The sequence below is a fragment of the Aotus nancymaae genome, unplaced genomic scaffold (genome assembly GCF_030222135.1).
Source record: "Aotus nancymaae isolate 86718 unplaced genomic scaffold, 86718_ANA_hifiasm-v0.15.2.pri h1tg000014l, whole genome shotgun sequence".
NCBI classification, from domain to species: domain Eukaryota; kingdom Metazoa; phylum Chordata; class Mammalia; order Primates; family Aotidae; genus Aotus; species Aotus nancymaae.
In genome coordinates, this window is record NW_026988425.1 from 119,426,383 (window position 1) to 119,444,846 (window position 18,464).

At 40.2% G+C, this 18,464-nt stretch overlaps 1 protein-coding gene across 5 annotated transcripts in view; it reads right to left on the bottom strand.

Annotated features, from left to right (window-relative positions):
- SV2B (synaptic vesicle glycoprotein 2B) overlaps positions 1-18,464 on the bottom strand; it is a 199,786-nt gene that overhangs the window by 8,240 nt on the left and 173,082 nt on the right. For all 5 annotated transcript variants that reach the window (XM_012438690.3, XM_012438691.3, XM_012438688.3 and 2 more), the window contains 3 exons: positions 7,959-8,092; positions 5,624-5,824; positions 303-462 (listed from right to left, as the gene is read on the bottom strand). In XM_012438690.3, the coding sequence (XP_012294113.1) occupies positions 303-462; positions 5,624-5,824; positions 7,959-8,092 (495 nt within the window). The remainder of the gene's footprint in view (positions 1-302; positions 463-5,623; positions 5,825-7,958; positions 8,093-18,464) is intronic.

The window sequence follows — 18,464 nt, forward strand, 5'->3', positions numbered from 1 at the left end:
GCAGGTAGACTCCTGGCCATGCAAGGTGTGGGATTTACGGAGCAGGAAGACTCTTGGCCATGCAAGTCGTGGGATTTACAGAGCAGGAAGTCTCCTGGCCATGCAAGGCGTGGGATTTACGGAGCAGGTAGACTCCTGGCCATGCAAGGCGTGGGATTTACGGAGCAGGAAGACTCCTGGCCATGCAAGTCGTGGGATTTACGGAGCAGGAAGACTCCTGGCCATGCAAGTCGTGGGATTTACGGAGCAGGAAGACTCCTGGCCCAAACAAGTCCCCAAGGAAAGCCCGGGGAAGAACGGACCTCTGGTTGGTGGGATACAGCTCCACTGTGATCACATCCAGAGCATTCCAGGCTGCAATGCTTGTCCCACAGAACAGGCACTGCCAGCCGATCATCGCAGACTCGCTGTTGCCAAAAAACAGGAAGAAGCAGCAGACTGCAGAGATGAGCATGGAGCCACCTGCAGAGGGAGATCAAGGGTAAAAAGAAACATGAGGCCTATGTCTTGCACAAGGCTGTCACCCACATTCTCACCCCATCTCCCATCCTCACTGATACACCTGAAGCCAAGGCTGCCTGAAGTATTTTGGGTTCATCCTCCACACAGAGAGAGCACAGCTGGAACCCTCACAGGGCACCCCAGCCATGGTATTAGTGCCCTCTGCATGGGTCAGATCACCAGACTTCAGGAGGATTCTGAAGTCACACTCTAAGGTGCTGTCCAGCTCAGAATGACTGGTGACAGAGCAGATAGGGGCATTTGTTGAGAATCGATTGTGTATCAGACATTGTTCTAGGTGCTTGAGCTGTATCAGTATTGGCCAAAAAGCAAAAACCTCAGTCTTGATTTGAAACCAGGATGTTAAAGAGATCTCTGTTCTTTGTTTATGTTGTTCAATGCAGTATTCACAATAGTCAAAATATGGAGTCAATCTAAGTGGCCATCAACAGATAAGCAAATAAAGAAAATGTGGTTTACATACACAGTTGGATACTATTCAGACTTTTAAAAAGAAAGGAATTCTGGCAGGCACAGTGGCTTATGCCTATAATCCCAGCACTTCCAGCCAATGTGGGCGGATCACTTGAGGTCAGGAGTTCGAGACCAGCCTGACCAACATGGTGAAACCCTGTCTCCACTAAAAATACAAAAATTAGCCACACATAATGGTGCACACCTGTAATCCCCACTACTCAGGAGGCTGAGGCAAAAGAATCGCTTGAACCTGGGAGGCAGAGGTTGCAGTGAGCTGAGATGGCGTCACTGCACTCCAGTCTTGGTGACAGAGAAAGACACTGTCTCAAAAAAACAAAAAAAAAAAAAGGGAAAGAAAAGCTATTCTGTCATTTATGACAACATAGATGAACCTGGAAGACATGCTGGTAGGTGAAATAAGCCCGGCACTGAAACATCTGCATCATCTCACTTTTTGAGATCTACGCCCAAGCATGGTGACTACGATTACTAACAAAGTATTGTATATTTCAAAATTATTAAGAGAGTAAATTTCAAATACTCTCACCACAGAACATACGTATATGTGGTGACAAACATGTTAATTAGCTTGACTTAATCATTCCACATCGTATACATGCATCAGAACATCATATTGTACTCCATCAAAATACACAATTATAATTTATCCATTGAAAATAAAAAAACAACTTTTTTTAAAAATCCATTCTCATAGAGCTTATAACCTTGTCTGGGTGCCTCACCTGCCTTATTCATGTCCACAACACTGTCCATGCCTTTAAAAGCCCTATCAGCAAAGTCTCGTCACTAGAACTATCTGGGGTGAATCCCTTTTCCCCTCCAGGAATCTGAGTATGCAGTCTATGGGGTTAGCCTCACAAGGCCCCCACCAGGGCAGAGAAGGGCAGCTCAGATCTCTGGGGTGGAGACGGGAGTGAATGGAAAATGAGCAGCACAGTCCTTACACAGCTGACAGGAGATCCCATCCAAAGAAGAATGTCAAAGCTGCCAAAATCCAGTAATTCTAGCCCTGGGGGAGCCTGGCATGCAAGCTCCAAGTCCAAGGTGGAAGCAGAGCATGGCGGAACAGGTTGCAGACCAGGAAAGTGACCAGCAATGAGGCAGAAACAGGGTGAGCAGAAAGGTGGGAAGGAAGCAGGTCTCAATCAACCAACTGGGACACAGGGCACGAGCGCCCCACCAGGCACCAGCACCCTGCGGGAGGAAGGTCCTCCAGTTGGCAAGAAGCCAGAGGCCGACCTAGCCTCCATAGGAAACACCTCCCCGGGGATGGGGCTCGGCCCAGAGTGTTACCCTCAGACCTGGGGCTTCAAGACTAGTGCCAATCCTTGCTGATGAGCTAGGAAATGATAACTGCCCACCTGGATTCTGCCCACTCTGGGAACCAGTAGGGCTGTGAGCAGGTGCCTGGTAACCTTTTTCCAAAAGCTGGAAGAGAACTAGAATGGGGGAAACTGGCATCTACAGGACCCCAAGAGCTCTCTGAGCAATACCCGCTACATCCATGCATCCCTCAGAGGGGCCAGCCTTGGGGCTCGGCTTACAATAAATGCTGGCAAACACTTGTTAACCACAGAACATTATCATCTGACAAATCAACTAATAGTCAGGGAGGCCTTCCTCTGTTAAGTGTTCCCACTTTAGGTCCCCAGGGCCCACTGTACTTCCCCTTCCATAATTCTTACTCCTCTAATAATTGGGAGGCTTGGGTGGAAATGCCAGCTTACTGACTACCTGTGTGACCTTGAGTGAGTTGCTTCACTTTTCTGTGAGCTGTCTCACTGTCCCCATCTCTAAAATGTTGATTAAAATAGTGCCTACCTCATAGAGTTATTGTGAGACTTCAATGTGCTAATATTTATAAAATGCCTGGAACACAGCCTGGCCTATAATAAGCATGTCTTAGTGTTTAGGTAAGTGAAGTTTCTAGTGGAAGTCTGCCTCCCCCTATGGATGATTGGCTCCTTAAGCAAAGAGATATTGTCTGTCTCAATTACTGCTGCATTCCCATTGCCTCCCACACAGCCTTGAGAGAGTAAGTACTGCATAAATAAATGTTATTGAATGAACAAATGAGTGGATAACAGCCTCATCAGGAAAACTTCTACTCCACTGATAACAAGAAATGACTTGCACTCCACAAAGAGCAGATTAAGCAGAATAAAAATGTGCTTGCAGATTTTCTAGCAGAGTTGGTCTGAGAGTTGGGGATAAGGCTATTTCAAAGTGGTTCCTCCACGTCGCATATCCTAGTGGAATAAGTATTAACTGAGCACCTCGTCTTTACCATGAACTGCCAATATCACAGTCGACCCACCGCATGTCAGGCCTCTTACTAAAGACTGAAGGGTAGAGAGACAAAGAAGGTCCTGTCTGAGCGCTTAACAAGCTTGCCTCTAGCTCTGAAACAAAACAGAGACATTAACAAGGGAGTAGACTAGAAAGAATGATTAAATATTAGTTCCAGATCTCTCATCCAGGAGCATGCCTTTATTTAGCATTACAGGAATCGTTTTGATCTGGGATGTATTCACGTTAGTAAGATGGGCTTCAGTAGTGAGGGAAAGGACATCCACTGTCTCACTGTCCCATGGCCCCTGTGCCCAGCCACCCACCAATTCCATGAGGGAGCATGTGGCAGGGCCTTAGGTTGTAGGCCGTTCTCATCCACACGGGCATTCACCCCACCCTTATAATCCTGCCTCCCCCAGAACTTTCTCGGCTGCTTCAAGACCAGACCAGAGAATCCACTGGTCAACTCTGGGACTCATAAGGCTGGTGATAAATGGCAGAAGTGTCACACGTCTGCTCTCACATCCCTTATCTCATTGAGGCAAACAGAGGTATTATTTTAACAACGGAAATGGAAGCTCAGTGAAGTAAAGGACCTTGGGTCAGCACATAAAGCTAACCTTGGAAGAGATGGGGCCACCTGACTCCCAGCCAAAGTTTTTTTTGGTTTGTTTTTTGTTTTGCTCTTTGCTTTTTGGAATATTTTTTGGACATGGAGTTTTGCTCTTGTTGCCCAGCCTGGAGGCTAGAGTGCAGTGGCACTATCTCGGCTCACTGCAACCTCCACCTCCCGGGTTCAAGCAATTCTCCCGTCTCAGCCTCCCAAGTAGCTGGGATTACAGGTGCACACCACCATGCCTATTTTTTTTTTTTTTTTTTTTTTGTATTTTTAGCAGAGATGGAATTTCACCATGTTGGCCAGGCTGCTCTCAAACTCCTGACCTCAGGTGATCTGCCTGCCTCAGCCTCCCAAAGTACTGGGATTACAGGCATGAGCCACCACACCTGGCCCCCAGCCAAAGTTTTTTTCAGATGCCAACCTATAGTGTCTTCGGCTGAAAGCCTGGTGTTTGGGGCTAACCTAGGAAAGAGGCCATCTTCATCCATTGTAGTCAGTTCAGAAGCATTGCTGAGTGAACTCCTACTACAGGCACTGCACTGGACACAGGGGTTATGGAAATGAGTGACCATTGTCCCTTCCCCCCGGAGCCTCACGACTAACCAGGCACTGCCTCTAACAGAGGAGAGCACAAAGTCTGCCATACCTAAGAGATGATTCCACCCTCACCACAAGATTAAAAAGCTGAAGTCACAGGCACTTCTCATGCTCGCCACACTGAATATGCATGCTACTATTTATAATAGTGATATTCAGTATGAGCCAAACACCAGAAAAGAATTCCTTCCTATGAAGACCTGATCAATTTCCTCTTCTCCAACAAAATGATTTTATGATTAATTGTGTTTCTTTTTACAAACTGCTGCTAGGAAGCTTCATATTAACTTTCCTAATCAATGACATCCCTAAGGCAGGTCCCTAATGGCATGTTTATTAAAATAATGTGCTGTCCACTTCCCCACCCCTGGCCTTGACTCATATTCTAATGTACATTTTCCCTGGTCCTCAGTGAGTACATTTTGTTTCTTATTTACCATTCATGGCATGTGTTTCTGTAATAAATTGCTGCAAGTCCCACTGGAATGAGGCAAGGCATATATGAATATAGCTACCACTTTTGAGAACCCACAATGTGCCAAGCATTACAGGTACCTTATGTTCAATTCTCACAAAAACCTACCAGCTAGACGTGGAAATCCTCCTCTTATAAATAAGGAAACTGAGGCCCAGAGAAGTAAAGAAACACATTCAAGGTCAAACAGCCTTTCAGTGATAGGATTTCAACATGGCTCTGGTCCAACTCCAAAGCCTAAAGTGGTATTGCTATTAAACAATAAAAGTAATACGATTTATCTTCAAACATCAAGCTAGCATCCCAGAGCATTTTATATATTTTTCTGACAATAATCTGATGAAGAGGCAGGGTGGATATTATTATTACCCTTGTTGAAGTGCTAAAGGATTAAACTACTGTCACAGAATTTCTCTGCCAGGAAATGAACAAAAATCCCTCGCCTAGACCAAAGATCTTTGACTATTTCCATGGAGCCCTGGAATTTTCCGTAGGCATGCATCTTTGGCTCTATAGCCCCAGGTGCAATCTTACTTATTGGGTTTACTGTGCAAGAATTCTTTAATAAAAGGAAAAATTTCCCTGTTTGAAAGCCACTATCCCAGCACACTGGAACCAAGAAAAGACTGTGGATAACTCACCGATCATCTTGAGTCTTCCGATCCTATCCATGAGCAGGGCAGAAATGATGTTCCCGGGTAAGACAGACAGGCTGCCCAGGAAGCTGACGAGGTAAATCAGGAAGTCATTATCTTGCTCCAAGTCCATGTGGCAGCCCTCCTTCTGCTCCAGAAAGGTGGAGTTGATAAACCGACAGTTGATGAACTTATGCTCGTAGAGGTCTGGGGAGAGAAGGAAAGCTTCGGTTCATGTAAGTGGAAGAGAGCTGGAGAGAGAAGGGCAGAGGCAGGGGTGAAGTTGCCCCCTTCTGTGGGCAGGCTGTGCCAGCCTTTGCCAGTCAGACCACCTCAAAGTCAACGTAATATGTGGCCATGTCATCAAGGTATGGATGAATAGAAAAACTTCCCAAAAATGTAATGACCTGTTCAAGTTCTTAAAAGCAAGGGGAAATGAAACTAATGTTGAGGGACATTTAAAAATGCATCCTTTCAGCCAGGTGTGGTGGCTCACGTCCGTAATCCCAGCAGTTTGGGAGGCTGAGGTAGGAGGATCACTTGAGCTCAGGAGTTCAAGACCAGTCCAGGAAACATAGTGAAACCTTATCTCTTATCTCTACCAAAAAAAAAAAATTATTAGCTGGGTGTGGTGGTGTGTGCCTGTAGTCCCAGCTACTCTGGTACCTGAGGTGGGAGGATCACTTGAGCTCAGGAAGTCAAGGCTACATTGAGCCATGATCACACCACTGCACTCTAGCCTGGGCAAAAGAGGGAGAACTTGTCAAAAAAAAAAAATCATCTCTCCAGCTAGATAACAGTCCTGTTTGTACCAATCAAGCGACACTGAGGGCCACAGCAGCTAGGACCCTCCTTGGAGGCTACCTGGCATAGGGAAGCAGAACACAAGAGTGTTAGTTCCAGATTGAGCCGGTCACTCCAGAGCCCATGCTGTATTCTGTGCCTACACCTGAACATTCTTAAAAAATAAAAGCCATTTGCATTGGAACCAGTTTGCAAGTCTTCTGACACCTTCTAAGATCAGCTGTTCTGACAGAAAAAGTCCTAAACAGGCTCCCCAGAAACCCAGGTTTGGGGATCTGGCCCTGCTGTTAGCCCTCTTTAACCTCCCTGAGGCTCTATCTACAAAATCTACAAAATTGGAAGAGTACACCTGATCATCTCCACTGCTTCTCCCAGCTCTGGCATTTCCCGGCTACACATGTTTGCAAGAATCTCTATGATAAGAGTATGCAAATGAAGAGGCATCATTCAAACTTGAAATAATAAAATGCTATGCCAGTTTTTAATGACAGTTAGTAAATTTCTGGAATTCATTATTGTTTCAAGTTTAGGGTAAAAGGAAATTCAGGAAGGTTAATGCCAGAGTGAAGTATTATGAGACTCCAGAATAGTTAGAGACCACAAATTAAAGATCTTGAGGCTGATATCATAGAGGAAAAAGATGTTCTTGTATAAACCATCCCTTGGTGCCGATGCCAGGGATAAAACATAGATCTCGACATAATGCAAGTAGTTCGGTGGAAGGATCGCAGGCTTTACAGCCAAACAACTGAGGAGTGAATTCAGACTCCCTCACTTGCTAAACATGGCCTTGAGCAAGTTGCTTAAGTCTTGATTTCCTTGACTCAGTTTCCTTAGCTATAAGATAAGAATTAAAAAAAAATTGTACTTTTCTCCACTGAGACAATTTAAGTAAAGCCCCTAATAAAAGCTCACTTGGTTTCCTCATACACCAATTTCACTTGGTATTTTATTAATTTATGATGAGGGTAGTAAAAGTGACAAGTGGTGAAGTGGTAGAATTTTGTGACGTTTTTAATCATGGAAATCTAAAATAGTATGATTTTAAAATAGTCTTCGTATTTCACTTCATGCACAAAATGTGAACAGATGTAATTTTCCCTTTTCATTTATTGTGAGAACACGAGTCTTGCATTTTGCAAGTTTCAAATTATGCAAGGTCTTCAAGAATGCATTCTGTGCATAAAATGCAGCCCTCCTGGAATGCTGGTTTTCCTCTGTGTCATCCTTTGTTCGTACCGGAGACCCTTTATGTATAGCGTCAGCCTCACTGGGGTGAGGACATTTGGCTAGAAATTTTGTTTCCATTTCATTCGTGATAAAACTGAGATACAGACACATTAAATGCCTTAGCAAAGGCTGTGCACCTCATTTGTGCCATGCCTGGGGCTAAAATCCATCTCCCCACCAAGGCTTGGCATTCGCATCTATGAACACTTTCCTAACTCCTGAAGTTGATGCCTGAGCATTTTGATTCTGGGACAACACTAACTGTCTCTCATTATAGTCCGCTCAGTCTGTCAATGTTCTTACCTACCTGTGTTATAAAAGATGGTTGATTCAATGGTACAATTTTTGAAATAGGTATCTGTTGATGTTACATCTTCAAAATAGCACTCATCAAAGAATGTGTCCTCAAAGAGTACATGTTTAAAGTACATCCTTGTGAACCTGTGGAAAGAGGTTGACCTCTGAGTGATTCATCCGAGAAATAAAGAGACTTGAGACCAAAATGGAAAACACAGCAAGGCAGAAAAAGGAGATCTGCAGGCCAAAAGTGCCAGAGCATTATTTTCAACCCAAACTACTTTCCCATTTCTTCGCTGTTTGTTTAGTAGTGGGGAAGGGCCTCAGGACCTGGAAGCCAGTGTCTACTGGAGGTGCGTACGAAGTGCTGTGCACCAACCTAGCGGTTTTCAAAGGCAGGTCCACAGACCCTCTGAGTCAGAATCACAAAAATGTGAAATAGTGTGAATTTCACATTGAAATTGAAATACTGATAACATTTTGCTTTTTGATGCACTTTTAAAACATGCAGGTCCCTGGAATGGTCCTAGAAGTTTTGGAAGCAATAGAATTGTGAAAGTCTGAGAATCTTCTTTTTTTTTTCAATTGTCCGAACAAAGATGTGGGGAAAGAGGCACTTTCATTCACACTATCAGTAGAACATAATCCATGGAGCCTCTTTGGGGAGCAATTTTGCCAATTTTGAAATGCGTGTTCTCTTTAACCTAGGAATACCACTTCTAGGAATTTATCCTACACATACCTACTCATGTATTCTAAGAGATACACTCACTGATCTTCAATGCAGCACTGCTTGTAACACAATGGATTACTACATACATACATACATACGTAACAGATTCAATGTAATGGAATACCATGTAGCCATCGTAGTAAATAAGGTAGATCTATATGTGTTAATACAGAATAATCTTTAAGATACGTTGTTAAGTAAAAAAAATCAAGATGCAACATAGAGTTTATAACAGGGAATCATTCAGGTAAGAAAGGGTATGGACACATGTCTGGAGAGTTACACAGGACACTGATAGATATGACTGTTTCCAGGGAGGCACAACAGAAGTGAGGAATAATACACTTAATTTTCACTTTATGCCAAGTATATATATTACTTGTTCACTTTTTTTAAACTCAGTTAATAAGAGGGTAAGGCACCTGGATGATTATGAGGTGCAGCCACACGTGGAAGTCACTGCACCACCCCAACTCCTGCATGTTTAATAGGAAGGAACAACGCAACATTTAAAAATATCTCTGACGCACACTACCAGCTTCCTCTCTTGGCTATGTTCACCAAGTTTGGTCAAACTTTTAGGCTGGAAGCCTTTGAATACGTCTTCATTTGTGAATAATTATACACATTCTTTCTTTCATCTATTGATTCATTTACATATTTAGTCTTCTGCAAACACTGACACGGTACTAGGTTCTATGAGTATAGAGAGGAAAGACATGCTCCCTGCTCTCCAGTCTAACCGGAGAAAAAGCACAAGCAAACAGGCAACTATAACACAGTGGAAATCGCCGTGACAGAGATAGCACAGGGCACGGAAGGCCATTGTTCCTTTTCAAAACGGCCACCAAATAATTTACTCCAGGACTACTTACAATGACCAGTGACCCTTATCCTTCACGCTATATTGTGTCCTGCTCAGAACACTAATCTAGAGCTGCCAATCATTAGCTTCTGCTAAAAGACCCGCCCCCCCAACGAGAAGTCCTGGGCAAGTGTTCATCAAAGGCAGGCCACTTGCATCAGAATAAACTTGAGGTTATTATTAAAGATGTCATTTCCTAAATTCCAACCTACACCTCTTGAACCAGAATCACCAATGGCAGAGACTAGATTACTATACTTAAAGAAATTTAAGAATCATTGGTCTAGAAAACCAAACTATTTTGAATAATTTTTCTTAGGGCCAAATTTGCTATGGACTTTTGTTTTTTGTTTTTTTGAGGCAGAGTCTAGCTCTGTCACCCAGGCTGGAGTACAGTGGTGCGATCTCAACTCATTGCAACCTCCCGGGTACAAGCAATTCTCCTACCTCAGTCTCCTGAGTAGCTGGAATTACAGGTGCACATCACCACGCCCAGCTAATTTTTTTATATTTTTAGTAGAGACGGGGTTTCACCATATTGGTCAGGCTTGTCTCAAACTCCTGACCTCATGATCCGCCCACCTTTGCCTCCCAAAGTGCTGGGATTACAGGCGTGAGCCACCACACCCAGCCACTACAGACTTTTAAATAGGGGCCTCCAAAAGCTATCACTAAATTCTTCAGGTTCCCATAGGAAAACTAATTGGTAAAACTTTTGTTACAGGAAGATGCCGCTGATTTCAAATTGTATAAGCTAGACGTGTTTACTCAGGAGGGCTATTCCTGGAAACTGTTGCAGGCCTTTGCATTTCTTAATATATCCTTCTTTTTAATATAGTAATAGGCTGCTGATGTAGCCTTGGGTGATATTTTAATATTCTTCCCAGGGTGGCTGAGAAGGCAGAGCCATAAATCATAAATGCGTCTGACGCAGGCAGCCCTTAAAATGTCTCTCCAAGTAAGTTAGAAAAAGCCAGAGTTATAAGGGAAGAGATAAAAAGGAGAAAAGGCCAAAACATATTTTATTACTCTTTACATAAATCATCTCCTCCAGTCTCCAGCCTATATACTGAACAGGCCCACCCAAGAGTCTTCAGGAGAGTTCAAAAGATAAAAGAAATGTTATCAACAGCACTTTGTAAACTTTTTCCTTAAGGTAACAGAAGCCATTGGCAATCCAAGGTCTATGGCAGAATTACCATTACAAACCTTTTGTTTCAGTTACCTTCAGGCCCAGTGGTTAGTCCACCAAGTGATTTAAGCTACACCAAAGTCACATTCGACATGTGTTAGGCTTGAGGGCATCACCCTAAAGAAATTCAGTCTAATTAAAGAGATAAACAAGAAAACCAACCATTAAAATTTAGTGTGATGATTATCAAGATAGAGGTATGCTATAAAACCACTTCTAAGGGGACACCTGTGATCCAGCTGGGTAAAGTATGAGATGATTGCCCTGAAGGAAAAGTAAAAGCTCTCTAAGCAAAGATGAGGATGTGTATTGCAAACAGAGGGAAAAGCGTGTGCAGACAGAGATGCATGTCATATATACTCTTCAAATGCCTTTTTTGAAAGTAGAGAATTCTCTTTCACATAAATTATATCACCATTTAAGGAAAAAATAGATAAAGACTATGTCTCCCCAAAGTTCACACACATAAATACTTCAATAAGCTCTCTAGGCACAGTGAAATGAAACAGAGTTCTTAAGGACAGGAACCCCAGTCTCTCGAGTATTATCTTAGATCAGGTCCTAATCTGAGGTAAATCAAAAGACAAATAAGTGGATCACTTCAGAAAATATGTACCTGGGCCTAATTTGCTTAAAGAACAGAGGAAACAAACTCATAACTCTAGGTGTAGGGGTCAGGCCTTTACCCAACCTCTGATGCCACTCTCCAAAAAATGAAGAGTCTAACTTTCAGAGCTTAACCACCAAGAGCTCTGAGACAATTTTCTTCTCCTCTCTAAGCCTGCATTTAAAAAACTCTATTAAATAACAGTGTTGAGAAGATGGCTCTTTTTGCAGCTTTAGCATGTTTCCATAAACAAGGAGTACTTTTACTGTGTGTATCCCCAAGAAATAAATAAAAGAGTGGACTTAGGAGATAGCTATCTTACTTCCACAAATACTGAAATATTATTTCATGAAGAATCAGAAAATGTTCATGATGGGAAATCCTGGTGCCAATGTCAGTCAAATAGTCTACGGACATACATTCTTGTGCCTCAGCAAGTTTGGCAGTAAAATCCAACTTCCTCTCTCTTTCTTTTCGTACACTTAAGGATACCTGAGTGCAAAAATCATAATACCTCATTCTGTCTCCTTTACAAAGATCCTAGCACATTTACTGCCTTTAGGTACAATAACTGAAGCATAGAACATAGAACAAAAAGGGAAATAATAAACATAAAAACATTAAATTCATATATAAATATAGTTAGAAACGTCCCAAGTCAAACACTAATTTAGCCATGCCAAAATCTGGAAACAATTCAGAGATCCCTTCAACTGGTAAATGGATAAACAAAACACGATAATACATTAAATTCATGGAATACTAGTCCATAATAAAAATAAACTACTAAAAATGCAATAACATGGATATTTCCCAAATGCATTACGCTAAATAAAATGAGCAAATTCAAAAGGCTTCCTATCGTATAATTCCATGTATGGAACATAAAGAAGATCATTGGCTGCCAAGGGCTGGGAATGGAGAAAGGTCATGGAGAAATTCGGGAAGTAATGGAACTATCCTGTATCTTGCTTGTGGTGGTGGTTACATGACTGCACACATTTGTCAAAACTCACAGAACTGTATACTAAAAGGGGTAAATTTACTGTACATAAATTATTCCTCAATAAAAAAGGAAGTTTCAAAACCTTTCTAAGGTAACCATAGCTAAAACAAAACCCAAATCAAGCTCAACTACTGACTAGATTGACTTAACCTCCCCACAGACTGCTAAGGCCTAGCAGAAGAGGTGAGCACATTTTTTAGTCCCTACTGTTATGCAAAACATCTGACTCGCAACCCAAAATTACAAGACATGAAAAGAAGCAAGAATAAAACAACATATCAAGACATAATCACTTAAAAAATAATAATCAGATAAAATATATATACTGGAACTCACAGGCAGGGAATTTAATATAATTAACATATTAAAGCCTTAAAGGAAAAAATGGATAACATGCATGAGTAGTTGAGGAACTCCAGCAAAAAGATGCAAACTATAAGATTCGAACAGAAACACTAGAATGGTTTTAAATAATGTAACAGATATTAAGAACATCTTTGATGAACTCATTAGTCGGCTCATTGTGGCAAAAAAATAAAGATTACTGGAATTATAGACAACTCAAAAAAATTAGCAAAATTGAAATGTAAAGAGAAAAATAAGGGAGGAAACAGAGAACAACATCTAAGAGCTCTGGGAGAATATTAAACGGTCTAACATAGGTACAATTGGAATTCAAGACAGAAGAGAGAAAGATGTAGTATTTGGAAAGACAAAGGCAAAGGATTTTCCTAAAGTAATGAAATGAATCAAACCGTAAGTTCATAAAACTCACAGAACCTCAATAGAATAAATTACAAGGAGGAGGAGGAGGAAGATGAGGAGGTGGTGATACACCTAAGCACATGATATTCAAATAGGTGAATACCAAATATAAAGAGAAAATCTTGAAGGGAGCAAAAGAAAAAACATCATGTTACATACAAAAAACATAAAGAATACAGCAAACATCTCATCAGAATATATGCAAATCAAAAGACAATAAGGTGAAAGCTTTAAATTTCCACATGAAAAAAAAATGTCAATCCAGAATTTTACACCCAGCAAAAAGATTTTCAAAATTCAAGAAGAAACAGATCTTTCAGACAAACAAATACTGAAAAAATGTATTGCCATCATAATTTCACTATGAAAAATAATAAAGGAAAGTTCCTCAGGCATAAGAAATGTAAGACCTATCTACATTTGAAACTTGGATGTTCACAAAGAAATAAAGATCTCTAGAAGTGTTGAAATACATTTACCTTTTCTTTTTATTTATTTATTTTTTATCTGGAAACAGAGTTTCACTCCATCACCCAGGCTGGAGTCCAGTGGCACTATCTCAGCTCACTGCAACCTTCACCTCTCAGGTTCAAGCAATTATTGTGCCTCAATCTTCCAAGTAGCTGGACCACACGCGTGCAATACCATCCCTGGCTAATTTTTTGTATTTTTAGTAGAGACAAGGTTTAATCATGTTGCCCAGGCTGGTCTCAAATTCCTGAGCTCAGGCATTCTGCCCACCTTGGCCTCCCAAAGTGCTAGGATTAAAGGCATGAGCCACTGTGCCCAGCATATTTTTCTCTTATTTTTAATCATTCTAAAAGATGGTTCACTGGCTAAAACAAAAATAGCAGCAATATATTGGGTGTTTACAGCATATATGAAAAAAATGTATGTATGACAACAATCACATAAAACAGGTGAGAAGAAATGAGTGTTCTGTTGTAAGGCTCTTACACTAAAAGTCAAGTAATAGAATAATATTCGAAGGCACATTATGATTAATTAAAGATGTATACTGTAGATGCAGAGAAGGCTTTCGACAAAATTCAACAGCACTTTATACTAAAACTCTCAATAAACTAAGTATCAATGGAATGTATCTCAAAATAATAAAAGCTATTCATGACAAACCCACATCCAATAACATGCTGAATGAGCAAAAACAGAAGTGTTCCCTTTGAAAATTGGTGCTAGACAAGGATGCCCTCTCTCACCACTCCTATTCAACATAGTATTGGAAGTTCTGGCCAGAGCAATCAGGCAAGAAAAAGAAACAAAGGGTATTCAATTAAGAAAAGAGGAAGTCAAATTGTCTCTATTTGCAGACAACATGATTATTTAGAAGACCCCACTGTCTCAGCCCAAAATCTCCTTAAGCTGATAAGCAACTTCAGCAAGTCTCAGGATACAAAACCAGCATGCAGAAATCACAAGCATTCCTATGCACCAATAACAGACAAACGCAGAGCCAAATCAAGAATGAACTCCCATTCACAATTGCTACAAAGAGAATAAAATACTTAGGAATACAACTAACAAAGGATGTGAAGACCTCTTCAAGGAGAACTACAAACCACTGCTCAAGGAAATAAGAGAGGACACAAACAGATAGAAAAACATTCCATGCTTATGGTTAGGAAGAATCAATATTGTGAAAATGGCCATACTGCCCAAAGTAATTTATAGATTCAACACTATCCCCATCAAGCTACCAGTGATCTTCACATAACTGGAAAAAACCACCTTAAACTTCATATGGAACCAAAAGAGAGCCTGCATAGCCAAGACAATCCTAAGCATAAAGAACAAAGGTGGAGGCGTCACGCTACCTGACTTCAAACAATACTACAAGGCTATAGTAATCAAAACAGCATGGTACTGGTACCAAAACAGAGATATAAATCAATGGAACAAAACAGATGCCTCAAAAGTAACGCCACATCTACAACCACCTGATCTTTGACAAAACTGACAGAAACAAGCAATGGGAAGAGGATTCCCTGTTTAATAAATGGTGTTGGGAAAACTGGCTAGCCATGTGCAGAAAGCTGAAACTGGACCCCTTCCTTACACCTTATACAACAATTAACTCCAGATGGATTAAAGATTTAAACATAAGACCTAACACCATAAAAACCCTAGAAGAAAACCTCGGCAATACCATTCAGGACATAGGCATAGGCAAGGACTTCATGACTAAAACACCAAAAGCAATGGTAGCAAAAGCCAAAATAGACAAATGAGATCTAATTAAACTTAAGAGCTTCTGCACAGCTAAAGAAACTATCATTAAAATGGAATTATGAAAATAATCTAAAAGAGGGTAGGAAAAAACAAAAAACATGCAAAACAAATAGAAAACAGCCAGCAAGATGATATGCTGTAATTCCACCACATAAATAATTACAATACATACAAATGTTCTATACACACCACTTTAAAAATAAAGAGAGTCAGTTCAGGTGGAGAAAGAAAGGCCTAACTATATATTAATTACAAGAAATTCACTTAATTATAAAAACATACATAGACTGAAAGCCAAAAAAAAAAAAAAAAAGAAAAAGTTATAACAGTTATAACATACAAACACGATCAGAAAGATGCTGGAGATTTAGATAATACCAGATAGCATGCTGAGAATAAACATTATTATCAGGAATTAAGGTTACATTAAATAATGACAAAGGTTTCAATTCACCAGTAACATATAATGGCTATATATATGTATATACCTAACAACAAAAAAAAAGTCCTAACACATTTTGATTTCTAAGAATAAATATCATACAGACTGCATTACCTGATCATAGCACATGTATATATATACACAATCGATATTTAACAGTATTTTGACACTTAAAAGCACTTCTAAGTAACTGGGGAGATGGAGTGAATATTAATGGAAATTGTATTAGTACCAAAAAGGAGGATTTATAATTACAGATCCAACAGAATTTAAATATCCTATGAATATACCATGAATACTTTTAGACCAATAAATTGTAAAACTTTTAAAATATAATTTTTTTAAAGATGAACTACCACACCTGAACATACAAAAACCATTAAAAAATGAATTGAGGGTCTAAATGTATGGTCTTCATAGATGGCAAGCTCATGTGGTTAGAGAGGCTAGTTTTACCAAACCTTTAAAAAAATTAGCAATCCCTATCTTATATAATATGTTCTAGGGAAAAGAAAAAGAGGACATAAAAATGATACCAAAGTTGAACATGAACAGTATAAGCTAAATATACACCGTATACTACTGGTGACACTGCAAATTAATGCAATCCCTTTGGAGAAGAATGTTTCCAGCCTTCCACCCAGCAATTCCTCTTCCAGGTATATAACCTAGAAAAATTCTTTCCTGACAACACCTTTTGCAGCTTTATTTGTAATAGCAAGAAAAGTTTATTAACTACTTAGATATCCTTCAAAAGGATAACAGAAGAACGTTATGAAATATGCATATAAAAATTTGAATTAAATGAAATTGAGTTATGTAGCTATCTTCTCCAAAACAGAGTATTTTCAAAATCATAATTCTACACAAAAAACAAGTTGCAGAATTTATAATAATTATATATCTACATATATATAGTAATATGGTATTTATCTAAATTTTGAAACATGCAAAAAACTGCTGTACAATGTTTATGATAAATAAGTATACGCCGAAAGTATAAAAATATTCGTGAATGTAAAGCACCAGACTTATGACAATGGTGATCAAGACCTCTGGGGAGGGAGAAGAATATTATCAAAAAGAGCAACACAGTGAGTAATGCTTAATCAGTTTTGAAATCTGAAGTAAATATAGTTTATGATTTTATAAAGCTAGGTGCTCTAAATAGGGCTGCTTATATTATTCTCTATTCTCTGCATATTTGAAATGTTTTATAATGGAAAAAAAGAAGAAAGGAGTCAAAGAACTAGTTATTTGCAGATGATAGGATTATATAACAAGAGAAAAACAGAACTATCAAAGAGCTCAGTTAGAGACAAAATAAACATCCAAAACTCAACAGGAGTCTTATTTACTTGCTATAACATGTGCATATGTTTGACAGGGGACAAGCAATCCCATTCTCGGCTGCCAAAGTACAAACTTTCCAGGAAGATGCTCCATGAGAACTATGCAGAACCTGGAGTAAGCTACAAAACTTAGCTGAGAAATTTTAGTAACTCTGAAATATTACATACATTCTACATCAATATGATCACATTCTGTGGGACCCTAGGCTTAGACAGGGTCTTAGATTTGCCTAGGATGGCTCAGCTTGTTACTGAACAATCAAAGCTAGAACCCAGCCTTGGCAACTTCCTGTGATCGAAAAACCAGAAGCGGCATTTAAGTGGCCCACTACTGGCATCTTCGAGGAGTTTTACTGTACTGAAATTTAGTCCCACTGCAGTTGAAAATTATTCTCATCTAGAGCCAGGCATGGTGGCTCACGCCTGTAATCCCAGCACTTTGGGAGGCCAAGGTGGGTGGATCACTTGAGGTTGGGAGTTCGAGATCAACCTGGCAAACATGGCGAAACCCCGTCCCTACTAAAAATACAAATATTATCCAGGCATGATGGTGGGCGCCTGTAATCCCAGGTACTCGGGAGGCTGAGGCAGGAGAATCGCTTGAATCTGGGAGGCGGAGGTCGTAGTGAGCTGAGATCATGCCAATGAACTCCAGCCTAGGAGACAGAATGATAATCCATCTCAAAAAGAAAAAAAGCATGTGCTTATTAATGCCCCCTCCCAAAAGGAGCCTTGGCATGTAACATTTCAGTGTGATGCGTGACAGCAACCTCTGTTCTATTGTGTGTGTGCTTTCTCTCTCTCTGCTATTCCTGCCCCCTGCTATCCTACCGCCCTCATTTTAGAGATAAATCTTGTGAACTTCATTTTCATTCTGAGCTATTCATCGTTGACCTTTACTAAGAACTCAAAAGAACTTTTCTCCCATCCTTCACTGGCAAATCATCTGAGTAAGCAGTTACACATTCCTACGTGAGTAAGAACACAGCATCAGCTTTCAGGAATCTCCAGGAGTAAGACATTACTTCCTGGGTCACAACCTATCAAAGACAGAAATCAGGCACCTTTCCCTCACATACAGAAAGATTTAAATAAGACAATGCCCTCCCATTGCTAAATCTCACAGAAGAAAGCCCTACCAAGCAGAAATTTCTTTTCAGGAGGAGAGGCTAAGTCAGTTAGTTAATTAGTTAATGAGTTTATTCCAGGTAGAAAATCTATCCTGTTTTTTGCTAACAACAAAGGAAGCCTGGCCTGACATTTTGGCTCTGATTTAAAACATGAATTTATTATTTTGTCTTTCTTGC